The sequence below is a fragment of the Melospiza georgiana genome, chromosome 19 (genome assembly GCF_028018845.1).
Source record: "Melospiza georgiana isolate bMelGeo1 chromosome 19, bMelGeo1.pri, whole genome shotgun sequence".
Taxonomy (NCBI): Eukaryota; Metazoa; Chordata; class Aves; order Passeriformes; family Passerellidae; genus Melospiza; species Melospiza georgiana.
The window spans coordinates 2,170,992-2,192,165 of NC_080448.1; the positions used below are offsets into that span (position 1 = coordinate 2,170,992).

At 47.8% G+C, this 21,174-nt stretch overlaps 1 protein-coding gene across 1 annotated transcript in view; it reads left to right on the forward strand.

Annotated features, from left to right (window-relative positions):
- BAZ1B (bromodomain adjacent to zinc finger domain 1B) overlaps nucleotides 1-20,383 on the forward strand; it is a 41,050-nt gene extending 20,667 nt beyond the window's left edge. The window contains exons 11-19 of the mRNA XM_058037311.1: nucleotides 4,207-4,305; nucleotides 4,725-4,902; nucleotides 5,344-5,529; nucleotides 9,594-9,741; nucleotides 11,235-11,382; nucleotides 13,551-13,669; nucleotides 15,858-16,006; nucleotides 17,661-17,764; nucleotides 18,302-20,383. Coding sequence (XP_057893294.1) covers nucleotides 4,207-4,305; nucleotides 4,725-4,902; nucleotides 5,344-5,529; nucleotides 9,594-9,741; nucleotides 11,235-11,382; nucleotides 13,551-13,669; nucleotides 15,858-16,006; nucleotides 17,661-17,764; nucleotides 18,302-18,668 — 1,498 coding nt within the window. The 3' untranslated portion in view covers nucleotides 18,669-20,383. The remainder of the gene's footprint in view (nucleotides 1-4,206; nucleotides 4,306-4,724; nucleotides 4,903-5,343; nucleotides 5,530-9,593; nucleotides 9,742-11,234; nucleotides 11,383-13,550; nucleotides 13,670-15,857; nucleotides 16,007-17,660; nucleotides 17,765-18,301) is intronic.
- The last annotated feature ends 791 nt before the right edge of the window (nucleotides 20,384-21,174 follow it).

The following is a 21,174-nucleotide window of genomic DNA, read 5'->3' on the forward strand; positions in this document are numbered from 1 at the left end:
ATACCTGCTCTGCCTTTTGGCCACTCAGACATCAGACACTGAGCTGGGGTGGGAGGGGTGGGGTTGGCCTGGCTTTTATGCCACAGTGTCCTTAATTTGTGTTCTTTCTTGTCCGCGCTAGGAAGGACTTTTAAGTGCTGACAGTCACAGCACTTGCTGGTTTTTTTACAAGGGTCTCGTGCCTGTGTGCACTGTTCTGCCAGGCAGGAGCAACAGTGCAGGTGGAAATCTGAGCCAGGCATGGGCCTTGAGCAGGGGCACAGAGGCAGCTTCTCAAAGGACACATAACCCCTTCTAATTGAAAGCTGTGGTACTGCCTCTCCCTGAGAGATAGGGCATCCAAAGCCATGCCTGCAGCTAAGCAGTAAGGTCTCTCAGCTGAAAGGTTTTTCCTTAAAGATCTGGAGCTCCTTAGGGTTTGTTTGCTAAGTACCTGTCTGACACCTGCCACCACTTACATGTGAGCATCCACAGAATGCCAAGTGACAGCCTGGGAGCTCTTACTTCAGGGGATAGCCAGGAACTAGAACTTTCCTCTGAGGAAATCCATATTCCTTTTTCTGTATTTTCCTTTTGGGGCCATTGCCATTGATCTCAAGGACTGCTCTGAGCATAAATAGTTATGGAAGAGTCTTTTCCTTGGCTGCTTTTTGCACGTTATCCTGGACACCATGAGGAGCCCTGAGCCCACACTGAAGTCCTTGGATATCTCTGTTGTTTGGATACAAGGACTTGTCCAGCTACAATGTATAATGTTTGCATGCGCATAGGAGGTTTCATTTCTTTATGTTCTACTTTAGGTCATGCTGTTTGTCTCTTTTTCTAGTGGGATGTGGGATTGAGTAGCCTCAGAGTGCATGTAAAGGATCTTTAGCTTTACCCTTTCTTTTATCCTTTAGAGTGATGGGACTGAAATTAAACCCTAAATTAACTCTGATTAGTTGTATTTTCACAGTCCTGCCCCTTTTCCCTTTGAGGATGGGAGCTAGTAGGGCACTAATAAAGGGAGAAATAGATTTATACTTCTGTCAAGAGTTACATAAATAATATCTCACAGAAGTAGTTCTGCTGTCAGTACTTTGTCACAGAAAAGGGTCCAGTGTTCAAGTATTAGTTCAGTGCTGCTAAAAGTCATAAACACTTGGTTACTTCTGTCTTCTTCAGACAAATGGACCACTCTCTCTGTTCAACTTGTGCTCCATTTTCACAGATGTTGATCCTTATTAAAAAATCTCCATGATCTGGGCACATAGGCTCTGAAGAAGTCTCTCTCTGTACCATAATGCTTGTGAGCTGTGTACTTTCCTGCAAGAACCGTGGGGGAATCACAGCCTTGGCAGGATATTAGCATGCAGGAGACTTCTTGCTCATCCTGATAGAAAGGTGTTGAATTTTGGAAACATTGGCATCTCTGCAGAGTAACTGCCATTGTTCTTCATCTGTTAGGGATTCAGTGTGGTAGGGTGGGTCCCCTCAGAAGACCATTTGAGTTAACTATGAGTGGGTGCTGACAGACTCCCTTTTCTTGCCTATATTGTACAAATGGAGTTCCCCTGTTTCCAGCAACCTTCCAAAGCAGGTAGTGGTCCTGGGCTCCTCTAGTTGTTCTCTCAATTTTGTTGTTCCTTAGGCCAGGTTTTAGATCTTTCTGTGGTCCCTTGCATCCTGTAGCCTGAAAACAGGTAGGAATATTCAGCATGAGTGAATACTGAGAGCTCCTTTTTACTTGATGCTTGTGCTATTTGTGCCTTTTGTTCTGGTTGGTAACCAGCCTGTTGGCTTATGCTGCCAGAAATGTCAGGAGAGAATCTAGGCTGTTCTTTGTGAATGCAGGAAGCCCTGATACCAGTCAGGATTTCCCCCTTGTATATAAATTTGAAGACCCTCACCTGGTCTTGACTTTCCCAAAGGGATCTTTCCCCTCCCTCTGGAGTGTGTGATTAATCTGTGTCAGGCAACATGAAGGGCACCATCCCTCTCTTCAAGACCCACTTTTCTTCCCCATTTAAAATGTCAGCCCTGTCTTACCATGTCAATGCTCCCAGCTTGGAAGTGGTTGAGCTCCAGCTGGATGTGCAGGTAATTCCTACAGGTAGGGCATGCCTGGAGCTAGTTTGAGAAGCAGGAGCTGTGGCTGCACAGAGCAGAAAGGGGTCAGTAATCAAATTAACATGATGTCTCCAATATGTTTGTATTTTGCAGATCAGGCTTAGGTTCAGGCTTCAGTTCAGGCTTAATTAGATCAGTTCCCTGTCCCAGAAATCCCAGTTCTTACTTTCAAGGGGAACTGGGAAGATTAAGTACCTGTTGATGTTCTTCCTTCCCTGTCCCATATCCTTTTCATGAGGAACAAAATTGTACCAGGGCTTAACTCTGGCTTTCTTTAAAGGGTGGGAGCTGTTTTCTGCAGCTGCCCAGCAGCCTGTTTTGTCTTTCCCCAAAATACTGGAGAGTAGAAACCCTACATGATGACTGTTTCCAGAGCCCTTTCTTTTTTACAGTTGACAGAACAGTGCAGTGAGTGCCCCCTTTGTCTCCATGGGAGAAAACAGGGATAGCCCAGGCATTGTCATCTTGAATATTTGTCTAGCTGGATTCCATAGTGTATCACCAGCAATGTCAGATGTTGTTTTATCCTGACCTGGGCGACCCATCTCAAGGTGTCTGGGAAATACTTCTGTGCAGAGTATCTGTAGAGCAGATGGTTTGGTGTCTGGATTTTGCCATTCCCCAGCGGTGACAGATTCTAGTAGGTGAAGGATATCTGAAGCTGCTCTGTCCTATTCTTCAGGGAGAGGTGCAGAGAGTATGGCACCCAAAGGTTTTAATCTCAGAGTACAGAGTGAGGATGCTCCACGGGGTCAGATGTACTTAAGATGACTGGCTTGAAGACATCCTGCTTCCATTGTTGAGCAATCAGTCCTATGTTCTATTAGAGTAATGAATTTCCTAGCTGAATGCAGATTGTGAGGCTATTACCCTAGTAGGACCATACATAGAATTATGAAATACTTTCCGATATGGTGTTTAGTAAGTATTTCTGCCAGAAAAATAAGCATTGTGGAGACTGGTATTCCAAGAAGAGCCACAGTGATATCTTTCTCTAGTTGTTGCTTGACTCATCTGAGCTCGTGCCCAAGAAGAAAGATTAGATCTGGAATCTTCTGGTAAGGATCCCAGAGTGGTCCTTTGCAGTTGTTTCCAAATGAGGTTGATTCTCCTCTTTCCTGTCTTCCCTCTTCTGATGAGCAGTCCTCTTATAGAAGGTAGGGAATTAGTCATATTTTCTGTAATGACCTCTGAAGTTTGAGTTGAGTCCACATCTCATCACATGAAGAGTCTCCATGGTTTTCTAGAATAGAATTGGAAAGAAAAGAAGGAAAGGTCGGAATCTCATTTAAATGTACAACCCAGCATGCAAACATGATTGTATTTTGGAATTGAAGAATATCTTGATTTAGAGAAATCTGTAAAAGTAGTTCTTCTTTTAGATTGGACTAACTGCTGATGGCCATTGCTGTCTTCAAGGATTCCTGAGCAAGAAGGTTTCAAGCTGATCAATATGGTTTTCAGATTCTGCACTTGGGCTTTTTTGTTTGGGCAAGCTTAGAGAGGAGGACTTATGCACTTGCAGAGACAGAGCCTGCACAGGCACACATCTCCAGCAGCAGAAGTTGTGGGATCAGCCAGGACATCACCTTTTTAATCTGGGGATTTCTGTTTCATGAAAGAAAATAATATTAAATTGCCATGCTGTCAGTGCGTAGTATGTTAGTCTTTTCTAGTACATCTAACACAACATTCAGATCACTTAAGTGCAGAGTAGTGAATGGAATCCCTGGGATAGACAACTAAATTCAAATGTCAATGTTTTAATAAACTTAATGGGGAAAATACATCTATAAACCAGTTTTGTGTTTATTTTGATAAATACATCTATAAACCAGTTTTGTGTTTATTTTCATTCTGTTTTTCTTACTCTGGCATTGGCTACATTTGGGGACCTTGAAACGAAGCCAACCTGAGGTAGAATTCTTCTGCCAGCATTCCTGGAATGTTTCACCTTGCTCCATGGCCTCAGGATATAGGTTACCTCTTAACCCTACCTGCTGATCCTTGGGAACTATTTAGAAGAAGAAATTGTATCGTCACAGAGATACCCTAGGTGGTCTAGGGTAGTCGTCTAGGTGCATTTTTTTCTTTCAGGTTTCTCTGTGACAGTCAGAAGGATTTGGATGAACTGCTGGATTGCCTGCACCCCCAAGGAGTAAGGGAGAGCCAGCTCAAGGAGCGCTTGGAGAAAAAGTGAGCCTACTCTTTGTTTTTCTTATGTGTGCCTTCTCCAAGTCAGAGCAAGTCCTTGGCACAGCAATCCTTGCCATTCCTAGGGCAGCATCTCAGACTGGGCTTTGATTATTCTTGTGCTGAAGAGGGGAGGACATTGAGGTAGAGCAATTGCTGGGTTTTTTGGGCAGATTCCTGATAAATAACACTCCTGAGCAGTGAGGAAGTTCTGCCAGTCTTTAAATTCCTCCTTGAAACCAAGAACAAAGGCAGTGCTGGTTGCTCTGAGCCAGATTTGCCATGTGCTTTCATGTGTCTTTCAAAGAACGTTCTGCACTGGTGGAGCTCATAGCTCTCACTGAAGACCATTGTCCCAGAGTCTGCTCTCCTCCCAGGGCAGTGCTCTGCCTGTAACTCAAAGGTTGTGTTTGATTTTCCAGGTATCAGGACATCACACATTCCATCCATTTGGCTCGGAAACAGAACTTGGGCCTCAAATCTTGTGATGGCAACCAGGAACTGCTGAACTACCTCCGGAGTGATCTAATTGAGGTTGCAACGCGGCTGCAGAAGGGAGGCCTGGGATATGTTGATGTGACACCAGAATATGAAGCAAAAGTGAGTGAACAGGCAAAGTACTGAACAAGACAAGTGTGTGAGATGATACTTTCTGTGGAAGGTCCTTTTGTTCTCCTCAGACAAGAGGAGCAGGAAATCAGTCTTCTCATTTGTCCTTTAAACAATTATTTCAAGATTACATAGCTGATGGCTTGAGGTGTAGGCGGGTCATAATGTTGAGCTGAGTGTCCTGTTCAATTGTCCTGTTTCCATATTCTCATGACAGGCTTCTTTATGGAGCAGAGCTCCATAGCTGATTTTTATCTTCTGTATCAAAGCCAGCATGTCTTGTTGAGGCAGCAGCAATATGCTGGTTCCATAACCACCAGGTGTGGGAGGTAACCACACTGCATTAGGTACCACGGGCATCCATTTGCAGATGCACTTCGAGCAGCAGAGAGTAATATCCAGCTGTTATGGGGTCCTGTGCTCTTCCAACAGGTGTACTCGCTGGAGAGCCTAAAGGATTTTGGAGAGTGTGTGATTGCGCTCCAGGCTGGTGTTGTTAAGAAGTTTCTGCAAGGTTTCATGGCCCCTAAGCAGAAGAGAAGGAAACACCAAGGAGAGGATTACATTGCCAGGGCAGACGAGATAGATGAAGACAAGAAAATGGCAGAAGAAGCCAAGGTATTGTTCACGTCAGGGCTCTGTTTCAGTCTTGCAGTAGAACTCTTTGAGCAGTAGCAGTCCATTTCATGAGGTACTAAATCTTGAGCAACTTCCTTCCATTTCAGATTGGAAGTTGAGTGTATTTGGTGTTTATGGGGCCAGGTGTTGCCTGTTTATTTTGAGGAGTAAATGTATGGGGAAAGTAAAAATAATAGTGAGGAGATGCCTATTTTTCTCTCTGTGAATAGGAAATGGGTCAAGTTCCTTCCATACAATTCTGCTTAAATAAAAGTATATTATAGAACATTTTCAGAGAACTTAATAGGAGTTGTATCTGCCAGAGAGGACTGATGGTGCTTTGGTCCACAAAGAGAAGGAGAGACATATTTGGGTTCTGGTGACTTCAAGGGGATGAGATTCAGGTAAATACCACATTAGGCAAAGGGAGATAAAAAAGTTGTTGGATGTGTGGGAGCACTTGAGGAGATGTCTGGGCAAGCAAGCCTCCAGGAGAAAAGCAGTATTGTGGGTCTAAATATGTATCCCTCCTAATAAAAGGGATAGAGAGGAACTGCAGAGGGTTGGGAAGGGTACTGCAGGCACTTATGCTGCACCAGTGTTTCACACTGGTGCAGCAGAGGTACTAGAGTTCAGGGGTAGATTGTGTATACTTAGTTGAACAGGACGTTAATGCCCTGTGACAAGACATTCCCCACTGTCCTCAGCTCTGCCCTGGCTGATCACTGACTTCAGCAGAGGCAACAATATCAGAATTGGGCCAGCAGAAGTACTTGAAAGTCCCAACTTAAAAACCAAATTATATTTCTTCACCTGTGTTTACCTGCAGGGAGCAGGCAAGAAAGGTGGAGAGAGACTAATTTACAAGAGCATGTAGTGACAGGACAAGGGGAAATGACTTCATACTGATAGAGAGTGGGGTGAGAGTAAATATTGGGAAGAAATTATTTCCTGTAAGAGTGGTGAGGCCCTGGTACAGGTTGCCCAGAGAAGCTGTGGCTGCCCCATCCCTGGAAGTGTTCCAGGCCAGGTTGGATGGGACTTGAAGCAACCTAATCTAGTAGTAGGTATCTTTGCCTATGGCAGGGGAGGTTGAAACGAGACGAGCTTTCAAGTCCCTTCCAACACAAACCTTTTTGGGAATCTGTGACTGAGGCTAGAGCTAGGTTTTTTGCTGTGGATCTGTGGGGCTTTTTTTAAAGCTCCTGTCACTATATGCTGAATGCTTGTTTGAACATCAGGTCTTTGCTAAGCTGTGCTATTGCTGTGTTAGCAGGATAATTTGGATAGGTGCTAGAAATTTTCACAATCCTCAGTTGTCCTGAAGTATTTAAACTTTGCTAATTTTAAATCTTCCATCCTGAGTGGAAGAGTAATGGGAGGATGCTGTCTCCTGAAAGCTCACAGCAAAATGGAGTGCTGTAAAATCGGTGAGGTCTGAGGCAGAAAGGACTTGGATCAGCACATTTCCTGTTTCTACAGCAGCACCATATTGTGCCTTACTCCACTTCGCCTTAGGGCTGTAACCCTGAGGGCTGTACCTGTAGGGCATACTCAGGGTAGCATCAGATTTACTACAACACAGTCCCAGTATGTGATTGTGCAGATCTCCCCCCTCGCAAGCACTGGCTTTAGTGTCATGCCAATCTCTGGAGCATTTTTTTATGCAGTGCAGTGCTTACTATCTCGTTCAGGCTTTTCTAGACCTTTGTGGTGGTATAAGCAATGTTCAACATTTTTGGGGATGTTTGTTGCTTTGATTTGGCAATTCTTTTTAACCCCAGTTTATCTAGAATAAGCTTTCTTTTTGCCAAAGCAGAAAGCCTTTACAGATGACCTTGAAAGAGCAGCCTTCTTCTTAGATACAGTTATCTGAGGAAAGTCCCTGAATGCCAGGCCAACTGTTCTGAAGAAAAATCTTCTGCATAGGCTAGGAATTATGAAGCCTTTTGAGCCAGAACTTCACTGAGAGCACACAGGAGGTAAAATACAGCATAGCCACACTGGGAAACACACTCAATGTACTTCCAGACTTTAGAGGAAGAACTGCAACTTTGTGGTATGGGTATGTCTCATTTTTCTTGTGAGAAACAAGTTATGGCTTAACAGGCACCTGTTTGCTGACATAATTGTCTGTATTAAGGGTTCCTGCTGGCTCAGCTGCATTGCTGAAGCTCACACTGCTGAGTGGCAAAGGATTGCAGTGAGACCTGGCTTTTGTGGCTGCTCCTAAAAATCAGGCTGGTGTCTCTGTTGATGAAAATATTCCCATTTTTAGTGGCCGTAGCATGCTGGACTGTCCCAGAACAGGACTTCTTTGCAGCATGACATTGCATCACTACAGCCTGAGCAGAGTGAAGAATATGGGTGGGTTACCACCCCTGTGACCCGTGTTCAGTAAGTAGTCTGTGCAAGGGGAGAGTCAGTCTGCACCTGCAGACAATCCCTCAAAGAACAGCTTCACAACCAAGCAATTCCAGTTTCAGCTGTTCCAAGGGGTTTCAACTCAGGGTGCCAGGTGAGAGCCTTTGTATCCAGAGGCTTGTCTGCCTTTGACATGTGACTGAGGACTTGTACTTTTATTCTGGGAGTTGCTTTTTGGTTTTTGTTTTTTTTCCCTGCTCAGTTGCTCCTATCCAGTAAGGAGGGGATTTAAGTAACTTCCTCCAGTCTCCCATTTTGCCTTGCTGGCAGCTGGAACTCCCTTGGTACTGGTGCTGCTCAAATGCCACAGTCTCCTGATGCTTGGGAGGCAAGGCTAGAAATTTGTTAAATTCCACAGACCTGGGGAGGAACATCTCAGCAAAGCTTGCCAACAGCTTTTGCAGATTTCTCTTGGCCCAGCATGTTAACAGCAAAACCCATGGAACAGTTCCTTGGAAAATCAATTATACCGTATGCAAAGCACCTCAACAATGTTCTGCAAAGAAAGAGCGCAGAGCTGTGTAGCTTCCACAGTGGGCTCGGCAGCTTTACATTTGTCTCCAGTGATTCTCCAGAATCCACACCAGCAACAGCAGTAGGGATGTTGGCATTTCAGAGCAGTTTGTGTGTTTTTCCAAGCATCTAATATATGCTGTGGTTCCTCAAATTCAGTCAGAGGAGAATGTGCAACTCTGCAAAACTCCAAGGTTTTGTTTGGCTCCCAAATTGCTATCAGCTGCAGAGTTTAGATTTTCCCATCTGACACTTCACTGTTTGTTCTTTCATTCTCCTGGGGTAGAAGAACATAAACTAAATGCCTGTTATGTCCCAGTCATGTCTGGGCCATCACCTTACTGTTGTAGAGCACAAGATTACCATTGGAGAGGGACATGGCTCTGGATAACTTCTGTCCTGCTGCATTTCGGATTTATCAAAATGGTATTTCCAAACCTCCTGAGCTGGGTATGTGGTTTCCCATTGGCCTTGCTCTGTGCTGACCCTGGCAGCTGCCATGGTGCGAGGCACGGTTTTGATGCTGTCATCCTCATCACCAGTTTCTGGGATTTCAGATGAACTGAGGGCATAGTGTCTCAGGGAAGCAGCTGGTTTCATATTTGGCTGTCCAAATGCCTGTGCAGTGTGATTGTAGCTGGTGGCGCTGGGTTCCCTCTGCCACCTGAGCAGCTCAGGCACCGCACGGGTGTTGCTGCGGTCCAGGTGCCTCTGTGGTACCCACTGGAGGGCAGCACAGGTCACTTCAGCCCTCCTTCCACTGCGATTACCAGCTGTTCCACAGTTTTTCTCCCACATTTTACAGTGCTAGATTTCTGCCTTTTATTTTCTTAGCCTGCTGATTATTTGGGTTAGACCTTCATAGCAAGAATTTAGTGGAGTTCACATAGATTGATTCAACCTGACTGTGAAATGCAAAGCAGTTGACTGTTAGGAACAAACTGTCTGATCCTGGATGACTGGATATGGATAAACCACAACCAGAACTGCTGAGATAACACAGAAGGAAAGAAATATCAGAGTTGAGCTTTGGTTATGAAGGTTCCCAGCTAAGGGATATAAAAACATCTTTAGACTGAGGGGATCTGTGTCTGTGCATTGTTGTAAGATGTTAGGTCTCTCTTCAGGTTGCTTCAGCCACGGAGAAATGGAAGACAGCAATCCGTGAGGCCCAGACCTTCTCCCGTATGCATGTACTGCTGGGGATGCTGGATGCCTGTATCAAGTGGGATATGTCAGCAGAGAATGCCAGATGCAAAGTGTGTCGCAAGAAAGGTACGCATTCCTGCCCGCAGAATTCCTGCTTGTGCAGCAATTGGATGCTGTCACCTCTCTGCTGTGCTTAGGTGATGTGTCCCTTGTAGTCCGTCGCTCTGACTATGGCTGTATTTTAAGTTCTGAATGTCAGGATTTACAGTCAGCAGCATTGATCTCTCAAAAACATTTGACCCTGACTCTAGTAAACCATTCTTATGTACCCAGTATTGCAGACCTGCTATCCCTTTAGGGTACTTGGACGAAAGTCATCTACAAATCCTTCTGGGAATATTTGTGCAACTGTCCATTTCCTAGTTTCATTTTTTGAATGGTCTTTGGATCTCTTAGCCTTTTCAGTTAATCCTGTCTTTTAGAGAAGGAGCGAGCAAGGGGAGGGGTTGGGAAGGTTATTATGGGGAAAGCGAGGTGGGATATTGCTGCTCTGATGCCACAGTGGGAGCAGAACTCTACTCAGTGAGCTGGGGAGGTCACCAAACAGGTGATGAGGGGATACTTTCTCTGTGTGCACTATAGAATGAAGGACTTTAGAGTCTTCCAGGTGGAGGGCGAGGTAGAAGGGGTGTCAGCAGAGATTGATTGCTGGTATTTGTTCTGCCATAACCTCTCCTGTTGGATGGCAGCCTGGAGGAAAGAGCTTGGTGGTACATTCTGCCTCATCACTTTTATATTTGCTGAAACTGTAGCGGAAAATGAGGGCAGGCAGAGCTCAGGGGACTGCTGGGCACCTTTTGTTTACCACAAGGCTAGCCATTCATCCCTTTAGAGAAGTAAGGGCTGAACTGGTGCAAAATCTGCCTTCACTGCAGAGCCTCAGGGGTTTGCCAAACCAGTGCCAAAACTACCCTACCTTCTGTTGAGAGGAGTTTCTAGGCAAAAGTAAAGGGGGGCTCACTTGAGACTAACACAATAATTTCACAGAAGCTAAGAACTGAGATGTTAGAGGAAGACAAGCTGGCAAGCCCTCTACACTTTTTCCACTTCTGTAAAGGAAAGGTGGCTCAGGATTATTTCCCTGTTTCCCTTCATCAGTGGGAGGCACAAAGAGACTACTGCTGCCTACTGATTTTCAGTGTAGCCTTGTCACCCTGAGTGGAAAGAAGATACCATGTAGGTTAACCAGACTGAACATAGAACAAGAATAGCTCCATTTTTAGCTTACAGCTCTGGAGCCCTGATTGCCGCACACTTTCCCCATGTTTGTCTGAGTGGAACCTCTTTGGCAGATTTCTGTCTTTGCCTTGAGTGAAATCTTTGCAGGGCGAGGGACTTTGCATTGGTTTTGTTTGTTTTTAACTGCTGCTGTTCATAAATACAGTGGTGGGACAGAAAGAAGGATCCCCAAGGAAGGTCATCAGAGAAAGGGTCCCTGCCCTCAGAGGGGACTCTGCATCTTTCTCTTGCTTAATCCTGCCTTCCAGCACTGCAGCAGCTTCTAGCTCTCGGGTTGACTGAGGCTGTGGCCTTGTTACAAGTGAGCTGCACTTTGCTAGGTGAGGATGACAAGCTGATCCTGTGTGATGAGTGTAACAAAGCCTTCCACCTGTTCTGCCTGCGGCCGGCACTCTATGAGATCCCAGACGGGGAATGGCAGTGCCCAGCGTGCCAGCCTTCGACAGCCCGGCGCAGCTCACGAAGCAGGTGAGTGACCCTTCCTGCCCATAGCCTTGTCAACAGCACCGTCCTGAGCCTCTTTTCACAAGACCCAAACCAGCCTGGAGCAAAGCCACTTTAGAAAGTTTGAAATCACCCAGTTAAAGCAGCACTGAAACAGAAGAAAAGCAGTTTCAGGATGTAAGTTTAGCACATGTGTTGTACTGATGCATTACAAGTTCATGAGTTTTAATAAATAATTTGGGTTTGGAAATGAAAACATAGGCAAAACACCCACCAAAATTAGTTACACTAAGAGTTGTTGTTTCCTTTGAGCATGTGGTTGGGTTATTTCTTCATGTAGCTGGCGGCTGCAATTCTGTGGGTCCCTGGGCTGGGTTACTGCAGTGTTCTTTTAAGCTAGAGCAGACATTACTCCAGGCTGCAGCTCAATCCCTACTCCGCTACGACAAGTCAAAGCGCCATGCTAGTGGTTTTCTGTACCTGATAACCTCAGCAAAACAGGACCATCTTATAATGTGACAAAGGGAATGTGATTTGAGGAGGCGTGGCAAATATGAGTTGCTGCCTCCTGACAGCACAGGGTTAGATTGGTTTTTTGAGTTGCAAGCTGGAAGTTAAGCATTTTACAGTGAGAGTCATTTGCTGGTGGTAACTGTGCTACATCTGTCTGTATATCAGTGAGGTGAGGCTGTCAAGTGGCACCTGATGCAGAAGCAGAGAGCAGATCCTCCCTGACAGAGGAGCAGCACAATAGAGGTGTGCCAGCCAGTACTGTGCAGGTGGTGGTATATGGCCTTAAAAGTATTACTTACTCTCTGGACAGCATTTTAAGAGTTCATCAGGCTTGTACAGAAATGACAGGGCTTAAAAGCAACTCTTGTAGCCTGAGTTCATAGTTACTTTGATGTGGCTGTCACCTGCAAGCTGCTCAGCTCCTGACCCAGACCCATCAGGTGGAGAACACCTACTTTCTGCTCTTGTCTTCTTAGCTGAGACAGGAAAAGAATGTCAATTTGGCAGATTCTTCGCCCTCTGTGCTTTGGAAGTTTTATTCCTTTTATTGCTCAAGATCCTCTTTCTCCAGGGGATTTAGACTCCTACAGTAGCTTTGCCTGTGTTCCCTTTTGTTTGGGTATTTTGGTTTTTAATGGTCCAAATGAGACCCCACCAGCAGTGCTCCCTCTAGTTCTGGGATCCCCAGCACAGGAAGGACTTCAGCCTGTCGGAGCAAGTCCAGAGGAGGCTACCTAGTTGATATGAGGGATAGAGCATCTCTGCAATTAGGGAAGGCTGAGAAAGTTTGGATTGTTCAGCCTAGAAAAGCAAAGGCTTTGGGGTGATCTAATTGCAGTCTTTTAATACCTGAAGGGAGCATGCAAAAAAGATGGAGAGAGACTGTTTATGGGGGGAATGGCTTCCTTGACATTGTCCCTTGACAGAAGGCAGGGTTAAATTGGATCTTCCCTTTGAGGGTGATGAAGCCCTGGCACAGATTGCCCAAAGCTGTGACTGCCCCATCTCTGGAAGTGATGGAGCTTTAAGTAACCTGCTCCAAGTGTCTGAAGTGCTGAAGTGTCCCCTTCCTGTGGCAGGAGGACTGAAACAAGTTGAGCTTTAAGGGCCCTTCTAACCCAAACCATTCTATGATTCTATGAATGATTGAACAGACACAGATGAGAAGCCAGAATGTGCTGGGCAGGGAGTCTGCGTGGCTTCTGACTTTTTAGCACTTGAGGAGCCTGACATTCAGTTCACCAATTTGTTTCCCATGGTGTAAGGAAACCAGTCTATTTCCTTAAGTATATGGAAAATATTCCTGCAGGAAAAAGAGCCCCTCTTGGAATTCTTTAGGCCTGGTCTGCAGACCTGGGCAAATAGCAAATCGTCCTCTCAGGGAGGAGTAATTACACAGCAATCAGAGTCTTATAATCCCATGCCCCGTGGTCATGGTGCCTAGAATACCAAAAAATACCATGATTCAGCTCTTGGGAATTTTCAGTCCTTTCAGATTTTTAGTTGAGGAAGTGCCCTTTGAGCTATAGCTACAACTTGATATTCTAGAATACAGCAAGCTGCTTTTGGCTGAGCCTGGTGTTTGTTGTACAGTCCAAACAGTACCAGGCCCCTGGGGCCACTGATGCTCTGATGCTCAGGCTCTTGTACCACAAACACATACACCTGCCTTGTTCTAGGAACTATGCAGAGGATTCTGCTGAAGATGAAGGTGAAGAAGGTGAGGAAGCTTCTGATGAACCAGATGCTGAGGAGGAAGAAGAGGAGGAAGAAGACTATGAAGTTGCTGGACTAAAATGTAAGGCTTTGACCATGTAGGGAAGTAACAGAAATAGTAACCCTCCTGCCTTCAGTATCTGAAATACTGATCCTCTTTGTGATTTTTCCTCATGCAGACCAGGTATAGGCCTGGGAGATGTCACAGGGAAAGGCTGTGGCTGTGCTGGAGTAAACCCTTGGCCATTTGTGATGGGGTCAGCACTAGCAAAGATTGAAACTGCTCACTGCCCAGTCACTCCCTGGGGACACTGCTGTTCTGAGGGCTGAGAGGGGTCAGTAGAGACTGCAGTGGGCTGGGGAGGTCAGCAGGGCCTGCAGAGCGGTGGGATTGTCAGTCTCTGCACCTACTGGATTTGTTGTACACTGGAAGCTGTTTAATTGCTTATGGGAGCTCTCACCAGAGCCCCCTCTCCTTTCTTTTCTTTTTCCCACCAGTTCATAACCCCTTGAGTTCAGGACTTCTAGTGATTTGGCAAGGAGGTATTTTGAAATAGGAGGACTAGCACTTCCTCTCTTGATTCCAGTTAGAATGCACAGTGCTCCTGGTGTAGTGTGGCCTGGACCACTAGCACCCTTTGATTGCCTACAGAGACCAGTTGGGATGCTCCTGGGGCAGCTGGGAGGAACAAAAGACTGTTTTCTAGATTCTTCAATGTCTGCTTCTTCACCTAAACATATTTAGTATGCGTATCCACTTTGGTTTTAGGGGAGTTTGATTCAGTCTCAGTTGGGCAACTTGCTGCACTGAAAAGTTCAGTCTGGGAATGACACACTGCCAGCATTTGCTTTCTGTCAAACTGTCCTTGACTGACATAACATTAAATACAGGTTGTCTTAAACAGGGCAGATGGAATCCAGAGGCTGGGACTCAGAGGATTATCCCATGTTCTTTTGAGGGTTTCCATCCAGGCCTGAGTCTTGATTCCGTTACTTTATTCTGGTTTCAGGGAGGCTCGCTGATACCACGGCTGTGCGCACTGCTTGTTGTCCTGCGGTGTATCCATGTCCACACTTGGAATGTGTTTAGCCTATGTTGCATGGCCAAGGCAGGAGCTGAGCCAGGCTTTCCAAACAATGGCAAAAGAGGGTTACGGTCACTAAAAATAAAGTGCTAAATGCAACCCCTGGCTTTAGAGAGCATTAACATGGAAAGGTCACCATGGAAAACTTTTGTTTGAATAGAAAAATCACATTGATCCTTATGGCGTTTATCCTGAGGGATCTAACCTAGAATGTTGGATTGTCAGACATTTAGCACGTGCTGCACGCTTGACACACAAGCAGAGTGACAGCAGGTGGACGCCCTGCAGCCTCGCCACATGCCCAGCATGATGATTTATGGGACAGGGCTGGATCAGAGGCTGCAGCTGAGGTATCCAGTGTGCTGGATACAGCTCAAGGACTTGGGATCAGGTGGAAGGGCTTGGACTTGGGAAGGCAAACACATTCTCCTCATACAGAGGGTCATGGGAGAAATATAAGACAAGGGAGTGCGTCAACATGCTTACATTGCCACCAGTGGGGAGCTCTGAGAGGCGGACTCACGCAGGCAAGTGCATTTCTCTAGGATGTAATGTGGCAACCCCAAGTCTTGGGGAATAAAATCCCATTGTTTCCCACTTGCAGCACATGGAGCAGCTCCCAGCTGCAGTAATTTGACACTTCCTCTGCACACAGTTCTCTTCTCAGGGGGCTTATCCCACTATGTGGGCCACTTGGAAAAGCACCCATCCCCAAAACTGTGAGGAGCAAAGGGGCAGTAGGAAACTGAGGAAACTCCCGATTTCTGCTCCCAGTGCTTTCAGAGGGTATGTTGCTGTTTTGAGACAGCTGTCTGTCCTTGCATTGCTTTCCTGTCTTTCCCTCAAGCCTTGATGTGTTGGGGTCTCTTGGTGCTGCAGGCAGAGAGGTTTGCTGTGACCTGCAGTGGATGATCCAGGAGCTCCCAGGTTTCCCTTGGAGCTTGAGGATCTGCTGTGTGTGAGTACCTTTTTAGCAGCAGGCTGTTGTCAGCCATGGCCTCTTCAGGCAGGTGGTGATGACCCACAGATGCCCTCCCTAGAAGGTGTGAGAGTGTAGCTAAGATGAGGCTGGGTGGTCCCTGGGGTCACCAGCCTGAGTGAGGCTCAGCCTAGTGTGGGAAGCAAAGGGTGGTGTCTGCTCCCAGATGCACCCCGGCCTCTAAGCCCATGGCTTATCTGTTTCAGTGAGGCCCAGGAAGGCAGCCCAGGGCAAGCAGGGCTCCATGTACTCCTCGAGGCAGGGAAGGCACCAGAGGAAGAAGCAGACGTTTCACTCTGTGCGGGGACCCCGGCAGCGCATGGCGCCTGTCAACGGTGCAGACATCGATGAGCTGGTAAGAGCCAAATTTCTCCCTGGAGATCACTCACATCGTGAGTTATAAACCAAACAGGTGGCAGGCTTCCTCCCATCCCTTCACAGAAAAATACCCTGAAGCCCGGGTTGGGCTGGGTTAACAAAGGAAACATATCCTTAAGGGCCTGCTGCAGACAGAGCACAGATATGTCAGGCATCCCTACCCAGCCGCTTTCACACATTGTCCCCTGGAGCAGCAGGCAGCCTGCAGCTTGTTAAAGGTTTTTAAATAGTATCCATATGTCTCTGCAGAGAGGTGGGGGAACTGAGGGGGTCCTGGATGGCCAGAGAATGCCAGCAATGCTAGACCCTTGCTCCCTAGCCTTGGCCATTTTATGACAGTTGTTGTCTGTATGATCACTCCCCAACTTCCAGGACATAATTTGGCTGGTTTAGGTTTCATTTGATATTTAAAGAATAAAACCATAGGCTCCTACACAGAGCAGTCTGTGCGTGCTGGGTGGGGGGAGCTGTAGTGACTGTCTCTGGGGAGCTACACGCCATAGGGGATACGTGAGGATACTCCAGCCCCACAGCCACGTCACAACGCCCTGCAGATCTGCCATCTGTCCCGTGACCAGCACTAGTGGTGCTGGTGAGTCCTGTCACTCTCCTTGCTCATCGACTGTGGGCTCACTGCTGCTTATGCTAGGTCTGGGGGACTGTGCTTGTGGTCTGTGTTATACACTGGAGGGCAAGCAAGCCCAGCATAGACAGCCACAGCCAGCACAGAGGGATATTCCAGTGGGGAAAATCTTACTGGAACAGCACACTGGCTCAGAGAAGAGGACTTTGTCATGATTTATCACTTGTCCTGGGAAGAGACCAGAGCTGGGTCAGAATAGCGAGTACCCTGTGCTGTGGAGCCTTCCTGTCATTCAGTGTTTTCCTCAGCAGTGATGTACCACAAGCTGAGCTCTGGAAGCTATGGGGATGTCCCCATGCTGGGTGTGACCTGTTCTGGGTCCCTGGGCACATGAGTGACCTTGTGCTGAGCCTGCACGGGGATGACAGTGCTCAGGGCACCAGCTGCTCCTGGGATTTGAAATGGCACAGTCAGCTCTGCCAGGATAGAACAGCAGCACAAGTGCTTCTCCATCTGCCTCGGGTTCTTCCTGCCGCAAGCTCAAGAGAAGGCAGGGAGAGGGAATTCACATTCTTCATTTGCTGGCATTTATTTTTTGGCTGCTTGTTATGGCCATATTGTCTTTGAACTTATTTTGAAAAAGCCACCTGCTACCAGAGGAGAGCTGGGCAGTTTGTGAGCTGTTCCCACCAAGCTCCTGAATGAAGCTGCTGTCCTGAACCCAAGCGGCTGCCACATGTCATAATCACAGAATGGCCTGGCTTGGAAGGGGTCCTAAATGCATCGCATTCCAACCCCTCTGCCATGCACTGGGACACTTTCCACTAGACCAGGTTGCTCCAAGCCCTGTCCAACCTGTCATTGAACACTTGCAGGGATGGGGCAGCCGCAGCTTCTCTGGGGAGCCAGTGCCAGCCCCTCGCCGTGTTCAGAGGGAAGAAGTGTCCTGGCTGTGCTAAGAACTAGCTCCTTCGGCCTCAGGGCTGTTAGCTGAACTCCGAAGCCTGTAGCAGTTCCCTCCTTTTACCAACACCCTTTGTGTGGGCAGGTCCTTCAGACAAAGAGGACAGCGCGTCGCCAGAACCTTGAGCTGCAGAAGTGTGAGGAAATCCTCAGCAAGCTGATCAAATACCGCTTCAGCTGGCCCTTCAGGTGAGAGCAAGTGGCGTCTTCCTCCTCTGTGGGCAGGACTGGCCACAGGCTGTGTGGGGATGTGGGCTGGCTGTGGTGCAGTCCTGCCAGATCCACTTGAGAAACTTAGGGCTCCAAAAGCAAGACATATCTGGGAAGAAGCTGCTCCAGAAGAAACCACCATGTTCTCAGTCTTCTGCTGGACTGAAGACATGGTGCCCTTCTGAGGTGGCAGGCAAGGGGCTAATGCAGGAGGTAGGTGTTCTCTACTGCCCCCAGGATTTTTGGAGCACTGAGGTGCTGTGACTGAGGGAAGCTTCCCTCATGGACCTTCTCCCCATGCCTGAACCAGCTCCCTGGGCTCCTGTGCTTCCCATTCTCGTGCCATAGGGCTGATGTATCTGTAACACTGTAGTGGTATTGCTTGGGCTTGTTGCACCACCGTGGGACTGCAGGTCAGGGGTGCCACAGGGGCAAAGAGGTGGCGGGACCCCACTTCTCTGCAGTGGTGCCAGGGTTGGCATTCCCTTTCTATTGGTGTGGCCCTTCTTTTGGCAGGGAGCCAGTGACCACGGAGGAGGCTGAAGACTACTTTGAGGTTATCAGCAACCCCATGGACTTCCAGACTATGCAGAGCAAGTGCTCTTGTGGCAGTTACCGCTCTGTGCAGGAGTTCCTTTCCGACATGAAGCAGGTGTTCTCCAATGCTGAGCACTACAACCAGAATGGGAGTCACGTACTGTCCTGCCTGGAGAAGACAGAGCAGTGTTTGATTGACATGGTGCACAAACACCTGCCAGGCCACACGTATGCACGCAGGAAACGCAAGAAGCTCTCTGCTAGGTGCCAGGGACTGGAGGAGCAGGAAGGGGACAGTGAGTCAGAGCCCCTTGAACATTCCCGGGGACGGAAAAGGAAGAAGTGAGGGATGGGGAGGCTAGGGGAAGAGCCAGAACTGGAGCAGGCCTTCTGGTGCTGCCAGGCAGTCGGATGGGTTGTCTGGAGGGAGTTGAGGAGCAGCAGGCACTTCTCTATTAATCCAGCCTTCCCTTGGGCCCATCCTAGTTTTAATTTTTCTGCAATTTCCTCAAGTCATCCATTGAGTGGCAATGACTTAATGCTTCCTCAAAATCTACAAAGCTCTTCATGAGTCTGTCCTGCCAGGAGGGGAAGGTGGGAGGGCAAGGGGAGGGCTGGGCCAAGCTTGGCTGGGCAGAAGAGCACCAGCATGCTCCAGTTCAGGCACCGTCAGTTTCCTGGAACGAATTGCTTCCTTGCCTTTGCAAGCAGCCAGAGCGTGGTGGAGCAGTCTGCTGCCAGTCATGTGAGCACACCAGCCTCCAACTGGTGCAGGGGGGGGATAGTGTTGCTCCACAGAACGACTGGGAGCCATCAGGCCAATGGGCTACTCAGGCTTGCATGTATATATTTATATGGTGTTAATTCTGAGCCTCGGTTCCAGGCTGTGTGGCGCGAGCAAGCACTTAGGTGTACCGCGGTCTGGCTTTCACCAGCATCCCAACACCACTGCTCCAAGGTGCTCCTGCTTTCCCCTCTCCTTGGGGAACAATCCTTGAAGGTCTCAGTCCAAGGAGAGCTCTAAGCTCAGCTCCCCACCTGTACATGCCAAGAGGAGGCTCCCTGCTCCCCTGGACATGCATGCCGTCATGCAGCACTGGAGTGCCAGCAGCAAACTGGAGAGTGTGGGTGTCTACACAGCCCAAGGAGAGCTCCAAGGCCAGGGGAGAAGCAGAAATGTGCTGTGTAACTTTTTAAATTAATTTTTTAGTTGAAAGTGGCTTTGTTTCTAGCTGTGATCTTGTACAAAGAACACCTGTAAGATACCCTTGTCTTGCTTTGGCACATGTACAGTTTATATAAAATCGTGTTTGCTTTATATTTCCCCCTTCTTTAAAACTCATTTTCCTACCAGTAGCAGGAGTTACGTCAGGGGACTTTGGGCGGGGAGAGGGAGATCCTAGTCTCTCTCAGCCACACTCACAACATTTCATAGTAACACCTTTGTTCCTGTGCCGTGGCCCAGCACCAGCTCCTGCTGCCCCAGATGCTGACTTTTCCTTAAGAAAAGGGTTTGTTTTCTCATTCTCTCTTCCCCTCCATCATGACAGGTTTGGATCATACAATCAGGGCTTGAACTTCTTATCCCAGAATGGTTTGATGTGGAATAAATGGGCCATGGGGCTGTTTGGTGCTGGTTTTGCAACAGAAAAGCAGAAGCAGCTGTTGTAGCTCCTGGGATTTGAGAAGAAAAGAATAATCAGTTACAAATTTCAGCCTAGTTTTGCAAATGTTTTAGGTTTGGGGTTTTTTTTAACAGGTACTTGTTTTAAGTTCTGGACTGTCAATGACTGCAGATGAGGCAAGTGTCCAGGCCCTTCCCTCTCCTCAGCCTCACTTCCCTGCCCCACAGAATAGCACTGACATCTGTATCTCACACATCCCTTCAGAGGCTGTTTTGTCTTGTTTCCTAGAGATCATTTCCTGCAGGTCCTAGAACCTTTGGAACTGCACGTTTTCTTAAAAATCAGTGTCATTTGGGGGGAGGGGGTTTCTGCAAAGGGCTGTACTTGTAATAAATTGGAAACTTAAGAATAAACATTATGTACTTGTGTTTGTAAACATGGCTTGTGTGAGTTCTCTGTTGGTCCCTGTGTTGATGTGGGATTGTCTGATATGGCTCTCCTCTGCCTTCCTAGAGCTACCACCAGACATCTCTGGAGCACAAATGGAGCTATGGCATAAAGGAATGGTGAGTCAGGATCAGATCAGCTTCCGGGATGGTGCTGGTGTATTGTCACCCTCCCCGAGGACAAGGAACAGAGCTGTGCTCTGCCTGCCCCTGGAGTGGGGAGCAGTCCTTGTTCCTGGTCCCCTGCAGGGTGCCAGTGTGACACTTGTCCTCCTGTTCCATTCGGGGTGGCACTGGGCACCCCTGGAGGGACTTCCTCCAGGTGATGGGGAGCTGGGATATGTCTGCTCTTTTGCACTAGCGTGGCCTGGCTACCCCCAAAGCCTCTTCCCTTGTGTTGGAGTGTGTTATGCAACCTGAGCCGTGCTTGCAGTAAGAATTATTGCTGCTGTGTCCCAGGCCCCCATCCTGATTTCCAGCAGCCCAGCAGGGACACTTGGAGCTCCAAGGGCAGCTAGAGCAGTGGCGTGCCAATGCTCATGACCACAGCTGTGACAAAGGGTTTGGCTGAAGCTTTGCTTATTTCTGCTGGGACAACAAGGGTTCCTGGGTGTCTTCATCCTGCTCCTCACTCCAGATCTGTGCTGGGAGTGTTCCAGCCAGGCCCCATACTGCTGGGCAGGGAAATCCTGATGGATTTGAGGGCTTGAAGGCTCTCAGCAATGGGCTGATGCTGTTTTCCCTGGAAAACCCTCCTCTCTCCACGGGGGATGGTTTGGCT